The sequence below is a fragment of the Anguilla anguilla genome, chromosome 5 (assembly GCF_013347855.1).
Source record: "Anguilla anguilla isolate fAngAng1 chromosome 5, fAngAng1.pri, whole genome shotgun sequence".
In the NCBI taxonomy this organism is placed as follows: Eukaryota; Metazoa; Chordata; class Actinopteri; order Anguilliformes; family Anguillidae; genus Anguilla; species Anguilla anguilla.
The window spans coordinates 48635772-48649201 of record NC_049205.1 but is presented as its reverse complement, the minus strand read 5'-3'; the positions used below and the strand labels follow the sequence as shown (position 1 = coordinate 48649201).

Here is a 13430-nt window from a genome sequence, read left to right as displayed (position 1 = left end):
AATAAGGCAGTGATGAAGATTTATTCATTGAGAAAAATTTGTCACACCAGAATATAGTACACCCATGTTTTTATTTCCACATCCAAAACTAGTCAGCAACCTAAATGAAAAACATGTTGATACATATATTGCTGAACTTTGCAATGAATTATGGAAAGGAGATCATGAATATACACTAAAGACATAGCCTTCTTTTCTGAAACTGAGAATGCTGTCTTCAAAGCTCTGGGTTTATTGAAATGGGTAGGATTTACTGAGATAATTTTAGAAAAAGCTTATTTTTTATTTAATTATCCCAATAAATACAATGCAAAATTTGTGTGTTTATGTTGAAATAAAAAGCCTAAATTGTTTAGCGTGGTGAACATTACATTTATTTATTTTGCCAACAATGCATACATAATTCATATGCAAGAAAAACACACAGCTTGAGTTTATTAATTTGAATATTAAAGAGAGGTCAAGAAACAGAAAAATAAGAACAGCATGATGTAAAAAAGGGCATATAACTGTCCATTCATTGTATGTAAAATCATGGACCTTGTGAAGCTCTTGGGGTGATGCTTTTTTATCAAAAGACAGTTACATTCACCTCACACATATTCACACAACCACCCAGCAACCCCACTCCCCTAGCAGCTATCTCTGCAGGACTTGCTGGTATTGGATGTTATTGATATAATCAATGACGTTAATGATTATCACCAATATTTTAAAATCAATAAATCTCAAACCCTTCATGCCAAAAAACTATCCCCGTTTCATTTGAAAGATTGTGCTGTCTCCTTGTTAGACTGTACCAGGGCTACATACATCTATCCATGGCTGGCTATGTCTGTTCCCTCTGGTTGTCTTGTTGCTGAGTCCATGTCCTGTCTATATTGGTTTATGTCCATCACCTCAAAAAAAAAAGTCTAAATTGTTTAGGGTGGTGAACAATACCTTTATTTATTTTGCAAACAATACACACATAATTCATATACAAGCAAAACACACAGCTTGACTACATTCCTTTGAATATTAAAGGAAGGACAAGAGACAGAAGAATAAGAAAGCAAAAATACATCATGGACCTTGTGAAACTCTTGGGGTGACGCTGTTTTTGTAAGACAAACATATTCAGCCAGGCCAGGTATCATTTTCTCTGCCTCTAGTCGTGGCAAAATTCGTGCAGGAGAGAGGGAGAAAGGGTTCTAGATGCACTTGAGGAGGAAGGAGTTACAGTTGCGTCTCCCGGCGCAGTCACAGAGCTTCCCGATGCGTGGCCCCAGCCTCACAGCACAGCGGTCCCCTACCCCACACTATGCGGGGAAGAAAGAGAAATAGGCTAATGAACGCTGAAACGGGTGGCTACCCAAACACGAAATGCATTCCGCCAGAAGCCCAGTTATCAAAACCCAATTAGTTTAATATTTCAAAAGATAAAGGCTTGACTGTGGCTTTCTGTTTATTTGAAGATCGACTTTGCTAATTAGCTTATGTCTCCTATCTTGATCAGTTTATAATTGTTTTCGTGCCTGAATAATAAAGCGGACATTCAGCAACCTTGTTAATTGGTTCTCCGTTCCGCGTGGTTGAAGTAAAATTGAACTGCTTTAAATTAACCTTTAGAAAGCTTGTTGAACGATAAGAACAACATTTCAAACAAAGAATACTAAAACAAAACAATCCTTCTGAAATAATTAAAACTATGGACTACCGTACAACATCACTTGACATTAGACCAAGAGCAAAAATGAAGTTTACTGAAGAACATAGCAGTTTTCTTCACATGCTACTTCAATGCTGACTTTTGTCATTAATATAATAGGCATGATGGGAGTAGCCGACCGGTTTGTGTTAGGTGAGCATGGGGACTACCCGGTGAGGGATGAACTCACCAGCGGGATGCTCCCTCTCTTCTCGGTTGACGGTAGTCTGCTCTGAAACTTTCCCAGCAGGTCCTCCATTGCCTCCAACTAAGCGCAGTAACAAAGGACTCAGTTATACTCAAATACAGTACCAGTATATGGATATCACAGATCTATGGACATATTCTAGATATAAAATAAAAAATCTCTGAGACATGATTTTTCTACGAAAATATGCATCTACAGGCAATTCCTATTTTGTCCTAATGACAAAATTGAACAGTAGCCTATTTCACAAACATGAAAGTAGCCTCAAATCAATTAATGGGCTATACTCTGTACTATAGTCAGAGTCGGTATAGCGTACTTTGCATAACCAAAACAAGAGTTTTAAACGATGTGCCCTGAATAGGATTTTTAAAAAGTATATTAGAAGCTTCAATTTAAGTAAACATCAAATTTAGCCCTTTGCATAAATTTTATTCAACTGCTGACCGGCATAATGTTGTCACTTACGAGCTCTTTCTCCGTGGAATCGGGAGATTTCTTCGCTTCAAATTCCTCTGCGGACACTTCCCGCGATTGTCCGCAACATAAGACGGACACGAGGCTGATGCACAGTAGCCCGACCAGTATCCCTGAGCTCTCCATGGTACTAACTTTTTCCGTGATGCGTTGATTCCTGATGGCGCCAAAGGGGACTAAGTTCGCGCTGAGCTCGAGCTGGAGGTAGCAAAACCTCTACCCCAATTAATAGATGCCCCCAGTTTCTTTGAAATGTGAAACAATAATCGTGCTGCTTTTATAAACTGACTAGCCCCGCCTTCAAACCCATTATGCCAACTGAGGGCCTTAGATCAGAAACTGAACATCTAAGATCCCATGCCTTTTTTCCTTATCAGAAAAATGAATTGTTATTCTGTATTGTGGATTGTGACCTTCGTCCTGTGTATGAGACCCTTCCCATGAAAATGCATAAACAAAAATCATAATGGAGTACAATATAAGTATATGGACAAAGTAAGGTTTGTCAAAATTTACTTTGTCCATAGACTATACTTATGCTGACTTGAAATTGGTGTACATGACTCATTGAATGACATTGTTGTAATATAGTTCAATATCTATTTAAAAAACACATGAAATAAATGCAGACATTGTGAATTTTGCCACATTGTATGATTTGATAATACCAATTTGATTAGTACAGAGGAAAAACAACCAATTTTACACAATTGTCCCAAATGCCTTTCCTTAGATTAGGGTTTTCTCAAATATTTCTTCAAAACAACAATACATTAAAGCACTTTTAAGTAATCTTGCATAATAACTGTGTTTGGTATTTTAATGGGAGTAAAATCACATACTACATCAGTTAACCTAAAAATCGTTTCAAACCTCAAAATCCATCCTCTGGTGCAAAACAATCGATAACAGTTTTGTTCAGCTATTATTCACTTGAATGCAATTTAAGTGACACTTGAGATCTCAGAGGACAAATCGGTAGTGCTGACTGCAGTTGATAGTTCATCTTCTCTGCTCCAACAGGCCCCCAGAGGCCAGTTTACAGAAAAACCGTTTCAACGGTCATATAATCATCTTATTTTATTGAGCTGAATGAAATTCTTCAAAGTAAGACATAGATCACCTATGTGTCCATGCAGAGATCACTGTTAAAGGCTTGTAAATTTCACTAATCACTGAAAGACACAGGGGTACAGTTAACATATAGTGAGTGCTTATTGCAGTCCTTGATGACCAGAGAACGCTTTTCATAGGCCAACACCTGCCCTCAGTGACCCTGCTGGAGGGCTGGCTCTCAAACTGTCCCACCACCAGCACTAATGTCATCCATTATTTTCAGATCAACGGTTCTCATATCGATTGGAAACAAACACACTGATCACCTCGATCAATACTCCTTCCAAATAGTGGCGACTGAGAAGGCAGAAAACTTCCCTTTAAACTGATTAGTGGTTGAGACCGGTTTTCAATCATTTTTCTTGATTAATAAACTTGTGAACAATCTGAATAATCCATTGGCAGGCAAACACACAGCTTCTTTCTTCACATCATTTTAGGAAGATTAAATAATAAATTATAGCCTATTAATAAAAAACAGTGTTATTCGCTACACATGACAAAAAAGATACATGGATGTTTACTAATGCATTAGCTTTTGGTACAACCTGCAATAAAGGCTAACAAAACCTGTGCTTCGGGATCGTTTAAATAACTACACCTGCATGTTGCAGATTTTTGCCATGAAATCTCTCTGAGTGTGAGAACAAAGAGGACATGTATCCACAATTCTGAATAATGTTGATTGAAATCAGCAAAATTTTGTGACGCAAAGAAAAATTATTTTATTTCTCGCCTAACCTAATTCAGGAGAACTGGTTATATCTGGTGGTTTTGAGTATTTTGTGACTTAATCGCTGTGACTAACTGTAATTCTTTAAAGGATACTGATAAAATTGAATGCATTCTTTTTTTACATTTCATGAATCATACCAAGATGCTGAGGGGAGCTGTCTGTTTATATGCTGACACAGATGCAATTAAACCATGAGACATCATTAAAAATTAAGTATGACATGATTTGCTTTGGATCATGAGCAGTTCCTTTCTTTCTACACATTTTTCTCTTCCATAACTTTGGTTCAGGTGAATACTCATTCATCTGTCCATAAGACTTTGTTTTTTTTTTTTTTTTACCTAACTCTGTTCTCTATTTGACAGCTGAAAAGGATTTTTTTCTTTCACAATTGAAAGGATTCTTCAGTCATCCAATGCAGTGATCTTCCATGGTCTACCAGTTTGTTGAACTCACCAGGTTATTCTGATTTTTCAGCCTCTTGCCCTGCTTTACTGGAACAGACACTATTTTGGGCCTTTTGTTGAGAAACAACAGCAACAGACCCCAAATCCAAATACCAGACCTAGAATCAACTTTAGACCATTTGTACATTTTCTTGTGTAAGAACTAACTGTGCAACAACACAAAGCTGGCCAAGAAACACCTGAGAACCCAATGTCCGATTACTTTTGGTCCCCTAAAATGGGGTGGCTGTGTAATTCCTGCAGGGTTCACCAATATAAATGCAGATACCCTCAAATTAAAGCTGCCATTTTGAATTTTAACCTCATATTTATTCATCATTTCATTTCAGTTTTCATTCAAATCCAATGTGCTATAGTGCAGTGCCAAAACAACAAAAATTGCATCTCTGTCCAGTTATGGACTGAACCGCAGACATGCTTAAACTCCAGATGTATCAAGTGTGTACGTATTGGTTTTCATTTTCAGATTAAATTTATTCTATAGCTATATTTTTATCTAAACCTATAATTCCAGTTCCATCTTTCTGTAAATACTTTGTAGTTAATGTTGAGAGATTCCAACAATGGCTACTAAGAGTACTAAGGGTGAATTCACTAAAGAACAAGAAGAAGAACAAACAGATAAAGGAACAGATTGTTCCCCCAGGGCAGTGATCCTTATAAATAACTGAATGCAGACCACTGCACCACTTTGCACTTGTACTTTGCTCTCTATCTGGAATCTAGACCCTACACTGTCACCCAACTGTCACTACCTGTAAATGTCATTTCTATTGCAGTATTACCTATACTTACAGTATTACATTGTTAATACTTTACCGTTGTTACTATACTCACATCACATGCAATACTGTCAAGATGTGTGTACATAGTGCTGTTAAATTTATATATTTAATACTTATATTTCATTTTTTTTTTTCATTTTATATACTTCCCTTTTATTTATTATATTTACTTTATTTGCCTTAGTTTAATTTCCCTAACTTACAATCTTTTTGCTGTGGTTGCTGTTGTGTGTTGTTTAACGTGATCTATGAGAGCTAAACTGAGACAAATTCCTTGTATGTGCAAACTTACTTGGCCAATAAATCTGATTCTGATTCCCTCAGGGGATATCTTTAATTATTCAACCCTAAGCAATGGTATAGTACGCTACTGCGTTTACTGCCTGTGCTCAGTAAAAATTTTCTGTGCTTTAAACAAACAATTCTATGTTACTGTTTTAAGAGGGTTATCAAATTATTTGAGCCTGTTTAAAGCTGTGAATGTAAGGCTATCTAGCCCAAGTGTGTAGTTTGTGATGTAGAAGTAAGGCTCAACCTTATGACTTGTTTTTAAATAGCAGCAACAAAAATGTAACTACGGGTTAGAAAATACTGTATTACCTTTGTCTGAGCTCCAAACCTGTTCATTAAAAAGTAAGGCATTGCTCCTATCATTTCTTGTGTAATCTGCGTTCAGCTCTGATAAGGAAAGAAAAAAACCAGACACATTTAGCCGAAAGGGTCGCTTATTACTTTTCGTACTTCCCAAATTTAGCTCGTTATTTAATTTATATAACCACTAGTGCGGGTTGAGGTTGCACTGTAAGAATGAATAAGTCACGCATTTTATAACTGAATCTTCGCAAATGTCTGAGCAGCATGATGACGTAAAACAAAACAGAAATGAAAGCAGGTAAATTTCGTGAGGTGACCGCCGACGCCTGCCGTATAGTGTGGCTACAGTGCACAGCAGAGGGAGCTGCAGATTAAGTTTGGTATAGTGACTGTTGATGGGTGTTTCCTGAAACTCATACTTAGGATTTAGGAAGAAACACACCCAGTGACATCAGTAGGCTAAGGTTGGAGGAGAAAAAAATCTTACCCGGACGCTGAAGTGTAGCAACAAGGGGGCCAGGGGTGCCTTCCAAAATCGTTGTTTTTTCAACTTTAAACACGAAACTCAGAATAATCATTACTCTTCTAGCTGCAATTTCTACAAGTTAGTCTGATAGTGGGGATCTAACAAGATCTTCAGAAAAATGTCAGTTTCAGACGAGGCTGACGGGTTCCGGCCGCGGTATGGGTGTAAGTATCAGATAAAAAGTTTTCTTTCTCACACAGCTAGCATGCTAGTTTGCTGTCCGCTAGCAGTTGTAGCTACCAACAGTGGAAGTGGAAGTTGTAGATTGTGATTTTTAGAGACCAGGAGACTGCAACAGTGTGACTAACTTTTCACAGACCAGTAACTTTTTATGGTTTATAAAAATTAAAAAGTAAATTTTAATTTTCGGTGAAACAACGTGGCAAACCACACTTCCGCGTTTTAAAAGAACATTTTCTGAGATTGAATATATTTCTTTGCAGCATGTGCCCAGATGTTCATCGATGTAGGCTATTAATCTGTTAGATTATTGTACGATCCGACTGGTACCGCCAATGTATGCAGCCTACCGACCAGTAAATTTATGATGTGACAGTATTAAAGAGTTAGGCTACACCCTTTTTGAGTTTGAAATGAAAATGATAGGCATGATCTGCTCTTTTCAAACAAAGATCTAAATATGCTTTATTACGTCCTACGGTAAATGTGGAATTAGCTATCGGATATTTTTGGGCTAAAGTGAGAGTAGCTATCTCATGCACACGTATGAAAGTGAATTCATTTGCGCAATCAAGACTTTTGGCAAAGTCTCATTCAAACATAGCCTGGGACTGTCTGCCTTACCTAACAGCCTACCTAGGCTAGGTAGGTAGCCAAAGCTCCAAAACAACACAGCATAAATGATCATTTCGGCGTGATGATGTGAGCAGTTAGGCTTACCAGGGCCTGTATTTCGTATTTAGAATGCCGTTTTATACCTTTAAATTTTTTATAAAGGATAATCTTAGCCTGCTGGTATTTCTAACGGCACCACCCACCTGTTTGGACGACTTCGACATTTCTACATATTTGACCGTCTGATGAATGTCGAATAAATTACGATAATAAACAACTAGCTCAGAGTTGTAGTTTTAGTTATCATCTCGTCTTTATTTAGTTACTGTCCCGTCATACAGTGGGTTTGATGGCCAAGAGTGAGGGCGTAGGCTACTAGAACTTTTTGCTGTTTTACTGTCGAGCACGGACGCACTAAACTGAGGGCAATGTGCTTTGTAATGCGCGCGCTCTCCTCCGTTCTCCGACCTTCGCCGCCTGTAGCAGAAAAAAAATCTATTTTCGGCGACTTTACTGTGCAGGCGGGAAGATATTTCCGGTTTTGTTAACTATTTCCCTTCTTCCTAATACGGGTTTTTTTGCGTCACGTCTCTACGCCTAATTTCTCAGACTTGTCATTATTAGTGGTTCTGAGGTCATAACTTCGCCATCCAGGTTATGCAGGTTCCATGGGGAAAAGTTGCCTAATTTTACTTCCCTGTATGCTGGTCCAATGAAAAACAGTCTGTTGAACGTTGCTTCCTCACAATACCTGCCAAAAGGTCTGCTTTTGACTTTTAGAAAGTTGGACAACTGGGAAATTAAAATTTTTTAGAATGACAGCTGCATAGCACTATTTTAATGTACACTTTATTTTTAAGTTATTTATGCAAAGAGAGATGCACGTAAAAGGAATACAGAGATTTGTTTAATTAGCCAACATGTCATGTAAGTAGCAAAGGTAACTTTTGTTTAAATTTGTTATTCAAAGTTAAAAATGCACTACAAGCCCAGATTTAATCAGGTTCAGACACTAGCATTTTCAAAGCGACACTAGAATATTAAAGCTCTTTTTTTCTGGCTCATTTTAGTGTAATATCAAGAGTACAGAAAAATGCACAGTATGTGTCCTTCCAAGTATTTTTCAGAGGCTTGTTGAATTACGACTGGCTATCCTGGCCTGTGCACTGTTTAATCCTACGAATCCCACAGTGCATTGCAGCAGTGTGGGAAGAGTATTATTAACTGGACAAAAAAGTTTCAATAGACCATTGTAAATCATCCCAATGTGTGAAGCATGCACAGGACTACAGAGAAAGCCAGAGGGCTAGGACATCAGCCAAGTTATGCAATCTGAAAAGACAGAATGTGTCAAGCTGTTAAAAGCCTACAGTCTTGTGAAACTTAAATTGAGAGCTCTCATGTTTTACTTGATGTATATAGACCGTGGAAATAATTTGTGTGTTAACTTTGAATTTGGGATGGAAAACATTTAAGCAGCAACAGTGGAGCTCAGTAGCAGACAAAGCCACAGTGCTCCCTGTGTTGCATGTTGTAATCAGCAGGCACTGGCCCAAATCCCCTGTTTATTGCTTTTCGAGATCTTGCCTTTGAATTTTTTTGTCTGTTTGCTAGTTAGCCTATTACTTACCTGTACCTGTGCACATAATTCCTCTGCTCACCCGGTTGTGGTTTTGTGAGCAGGCTAGACTTTGATTGTACCCCCATGTTATTATGTGGGGGAGAATTCCTCTCTCTTGCCCACTGTACACCCTGCTATCTCATTGGCCTTGGCGGCCTCAGGAATTTCTCTGGACCAATCACTGATGACAGGGAAGCAACACAGTCTCATGGAGGACAATTTGACCCATATATTGTGTTGTCCACCGCAGCTGTCCTGGATGGAGTGGAGCGCCTCACGGCAGAGGAGATGGACGAGCGGCGGCAGCAGAACATGGCGTACGAGTACCTTTGCCACCTGGAGGAGGCCAAGCAGTAAGGCAGATAATCGATTCTAAGGGCACCGATAGCCCTTCTTCGAGCAGATGGTTACATTTTGTGACAAATTGGACCTGAAATAAGTTGTACTCTTTTCAGTCCCATGGGTTAAAACAGTGGTGTGTAGATAAAGATCAGCAACCACGTTCCAGGAAACTGGAAAATGACTTCAGTCTCCAGTAAGCCACATTTATGAAAGATCTTTAGCCTCAGTTTACTTTGAAACAGTCAGCGGGGGCTCAATGTTTCAAAGTGAAGTGGTGGCAAAGATTGAAATGGTTTAGCGTACTGCCTTCATCAATGAAATTATATCAGTTGCTGATGGCTGATCTTTATTAGTTAGGGTATTAAATGTTTCCATCTAGATACACCACCATTTCACTACAGTGTACGAGAACATCTCTTTTTTAAATTTGAAAACATTGAGTATGTTTTCATCAGTGCATTTACTGGAGTTTAAAATTGTTTCTGGTTTTCCTGGAAAAACCAGCCAAAGAGAAATTCTAAACACACCCCTGGGAATGTGTGTCGTTGGACATTACTAGGGTACTCAGCACGTGCTTCCTCTCTTTCGTTAATTGCTTGGGTGAGTGCAGTGAGTAGATGTTCTTAGATTTTGTACCGTTAGAGAACCAGTGACATCGAAAGCGCGTCACATCAGTCTTCAGGCTTAAGGACCATGAAACTAAGTAAATTTTTGTACTACCATGAGTCATGACTCCTATTCAAACTGAGATCGCAGTTGAGAACAGTGCAGCCGCAGGATTCAGAAAAAGGAAAGCCTGCGGTTCCTCAGGTGATTGCATCACCATTTAAAACGGTTCTTTATACGAAGCGCTGAGAATGTTTTCCACGTTTTGTGTGCGCTTCGGTCATCCGATTTCATTATGTTAGCTCATGTGTACAGTTTTTTGTTTGATTGCTTTCCTTTGTTCAGTGAACTTGGATTTTTTAAAACTGAGATATGCAAGCAGTCATTTTCAGGGTTGCAGAAGTTGATGAAGCTTTCCAATGATCTGGTCAGTACGACTGGTCTTGTGTGGACCTCAGGCTGACCATAAGCACAAGTGTCCAGAGGGTTGTTGAGTTTACCATGTTAGAGACTTAGCAGTTGTGTATCTATCTGCCTTTGCTCAGTGGACAGAAAAATTGTAACGTTGTGAACACCAGGCACACGTCAGTCATGTTTCAGAAACTACTGATGCCCCTCTTGTTTTGTCCTATTACGTTGCTGGAATGGAGCTGGTGCCTCTACTGTTTTTGATTGTCGGTTTTTTTGTGTTTTTCAAGGACCTGCCTATACATTTCCTGCTCTTTCCTCCTTATTTGGTGTTAATATTTGCTATGATGTAATTGAAGTTGCTCTTTTAAAGACATCCTGTTCTTTCGCTTGAGTGATCATATGCTCTGCCTCTTTGTTTTGTACTCAAGTGATCTTTCTTCTGCTGTTTGTATCAAGGGTCCCTTTTGAAGTCAAGAGCTTTCCTGTGTGTGGCAATAAAACTGTACACCACTTGAGTTTCTCTTCCCATTACTTCTCTTTAGACAAAGCAATATCTGCAGAATTGTTGCTTCATTGGTTTTTGTGACCTGTTGCCTAGAGATGCTGGCTTCTGTGCACAGATACACTGATTCGGGCCTCAGCATCTCTGTGTTTCTAATAATTCTCATTGCACTCTTTGAAATGTCCATACCTTGTTAGGGCCCTGTCACCCCATCTCTTGCATGTTCCTCTGTGGTCTCAGTGTAGAAGGAACGATTGAGTGCAACAGGAAGTGAGTCAGTCCCTGCTGATCTCAGTATCTCACCCCGTTGCTGTAGAAACCTCATGTTGCCATGGAGATTAGTTCCTGTGTGTGTGTGTGCGTGTGTACGTGTGTGCGTATGTGTGTGTGTGTGTTTGCCTGTGCGTGCGTGTGTGATCGTTTGTTTGTTGTTGTGCTTGGGTGCATGCAAGAGGGAAGCGCTTGTGTGTATGCACTTTGTGTTCACGTACTGTAATACTTGTACTTTGTGTACCGTGCGTGCGTGCGTGTGTGGAAAGGTACTGCAATATAAAGATGAATTGTGGTGCCATAGTGAGTACTTCATAGGTGCCGTCATTTTTCTCTCCTTACCAAAAGCTATGCTGAGCTCTGCTCATCAGCAGTGGCCTGAGACAGCGCTATTACCCAGTTACCTCATCAACCCTGGACAGACACGGTTTTATTTATTAAGCCACGTCATAACCACTCAAATGATCCTAGTCAGTTCCATGTATTTAATATCAGGACATGCTGCTTCCTTAGCAGTTATTGAGCTCTGCAGCATGTGAAGGACATAGCTGATTGGGTGGTTTACATCCTGGTATTTTCACTGTTGGAAGTCACTTTTACTGTTTTAAATGTACGCTGTTTGTTTGCACAAGGGTAGGTTTCAGGTGGAACGATTCACCCAGGTGGAAAGTGTTGCCTTCAGGGAGAAATGCCAGCGTGGTGGAATGCTTGGAGTGTGTGTGTGTGTGTGCGCAGAGCACCCAGCCCATGGAATGATGGGAATGCGCTTCTCAGGTGTGCTGACATCACCGTGCTTGACGACTCTCCCTTAGTGAAGCACAGCCTTGCCTCAGTGTTCGCAGTTCCTACAGGGGCTGCTGCTTTGACATCTGACTGTGGTTCGTCTCACGGGCTGTGCGGTATGTGAGCGTGGCTAAGCTCCAGCAGGGCTGTGAATGGCCGTGCAGGAGGCCTGATGCTCTCTGTCCTGCTCTGCAGTGTTCAGGAGGCAGCTATCAAATGCAAACAAGTTAGACCCGCTATCGTCCGCCAATTTCCATTCTCTGCCATTTCCTCCTTCTGCCAGATCCTTGTTATCTGATTCGGGAGAGAAGGGAATATTTGAATAATTCCTCCTGCTCATGTTTCCCAGGTCCAGTGTCTCTGCTGTCGTGGATTTTGACGCCTGACCTTGTGATGGCCCTGCCCAGAGCCTTTCATGGGGGAAAACTGGGAGAGGGACCCAAAATGCTTGGGTGTTAATTTTATATTTGGGTAAAAAGGAGCTTTTGAGAAGCATTCAGTTAAATTTCATTTCTTGTTGGACTTGTATTTGTTGCTGTTACGTGTCGAAATGACTTGCTTCTGTTTAGTCATGTGAATAACTTTTTCAAATGCACAGCCATGTCTCTCTATTTTCTGCTTTGCTGTCACAGGGAATACAGCTCAACATGTTCCCAGGACTATATTTTTGGATATGTACAATAGTAGGGCTTGTATTGTAAGGTTTCCCTTGTGTAGAGCCAGGCCTGAGCGTTGAGTCGTTGATGTGATGTTTCCCTCTAACTTCCTGACATACAAGTCAGACGCGACTGCTCTCAGCAGTGTTTGTGACGACATAATGCATTCCAGCAAAACCAAATCTCAGCCCCCCTCCCCCCAACACCTTTATTTAGGGTGGTAGTGGTCCCATTGCATTGTGGGTTTTGAGTACTGAGCTGATGTCCAGCTGTGGCCCTACCCTGTCCTGTGTCCCCGGTCATATGGGCAGCGTGACATGAGTAGTCAGGTGTGCGTTTCTCTCGGGGGTGTGAGCGGCAGCATGCCACAGTCCCTCCCTGCTCCTCTTTTCTCCCAGGGCATGCGTGTGGTCCCCCCCCCCCCCCAGCCCACCAGCCCAACAACAGCAGGTTTTGAGAGTAATTGCAGATGAGCTCTCATTTACCAAACTGCCTGGCTAATGACAGCTTTAGTGCAGTTGGTTGAGTGTTGGAGGAGGGGAGGAGCCCCTCAACTGTGAACTGTTCTGCAAGTTACAGACGGCTGGAAGACCTGCCGAAACGAGGCTGTTTTCACCCAGTTAAATGTTTCCATCTGAAAATGAGTCGAGCACTGAGGATGCCTGAGACTTTGGGGCAGCTCATAGTAATTCCAGGAGGTGTTCTGAAATATGTGCGTACTATGAATGTTTGCATTGAGCGCTTCCGGAAAAGGGCTCCCATTTTGGAATGTTATTTGCGCTGTACTCCTGCATAGCTGAGGACATAGCGGAATGGTGTTTATTTACCATGCTATCCCAGCCATT

The 13430-nt window shown here is 40.5% G+C and overlaps 2 protein-coding genes across 2 annotated transcripts in view; one reads left to right on the top strand and one right to left on the bottom strand.

The window, feature by feature from the left end:
* Positions 1–922: 922 nt before the first annotated feature.
* cartl (cocaine- and amphetamine-regulated transcript-like) lies at positions 923–2680 on the bottom strand. Its single transcript, XM_035419406.1, has 3 exons — positions 2367–2680; positions 1881–1958; positions 923–1301 (listed from the first exon to the last, which is right to left on the bottom strand). Exons 1-3 carry the CDS (start codon positions 2499–2501, stop codon positions 1194–1196), a joined length of 321 nt encoding a protein of 106 aa, XP_035275297.1. The 5' UTR covers positions 2502–2680; the 3' UTR covers positions 923–1193.
* A 3847-nt stretch (positions 2681–6527) lies between these two features.
* The window catches only part of iqgap1 (IQ motif containing GTPase activating protein 1), a 38546-nt gene continuing 31643 nt past the window's right edge, over positions 6528–13430 (top strand). Inside the window, exons 1-2 of the mRNA XM_035417802.1 lie at positions 6528–6763; positions 9266–9368. Coding sequence (XP_035273693.1) covers positions 6718–6763; positions 9266–9368 — 149 coding nt within the window. The 5' untranslated portion in view covers positions 6528–6717. The remainder of the gene's footprint in view (positions 6764–9265; positions 9369–13430) is intronic.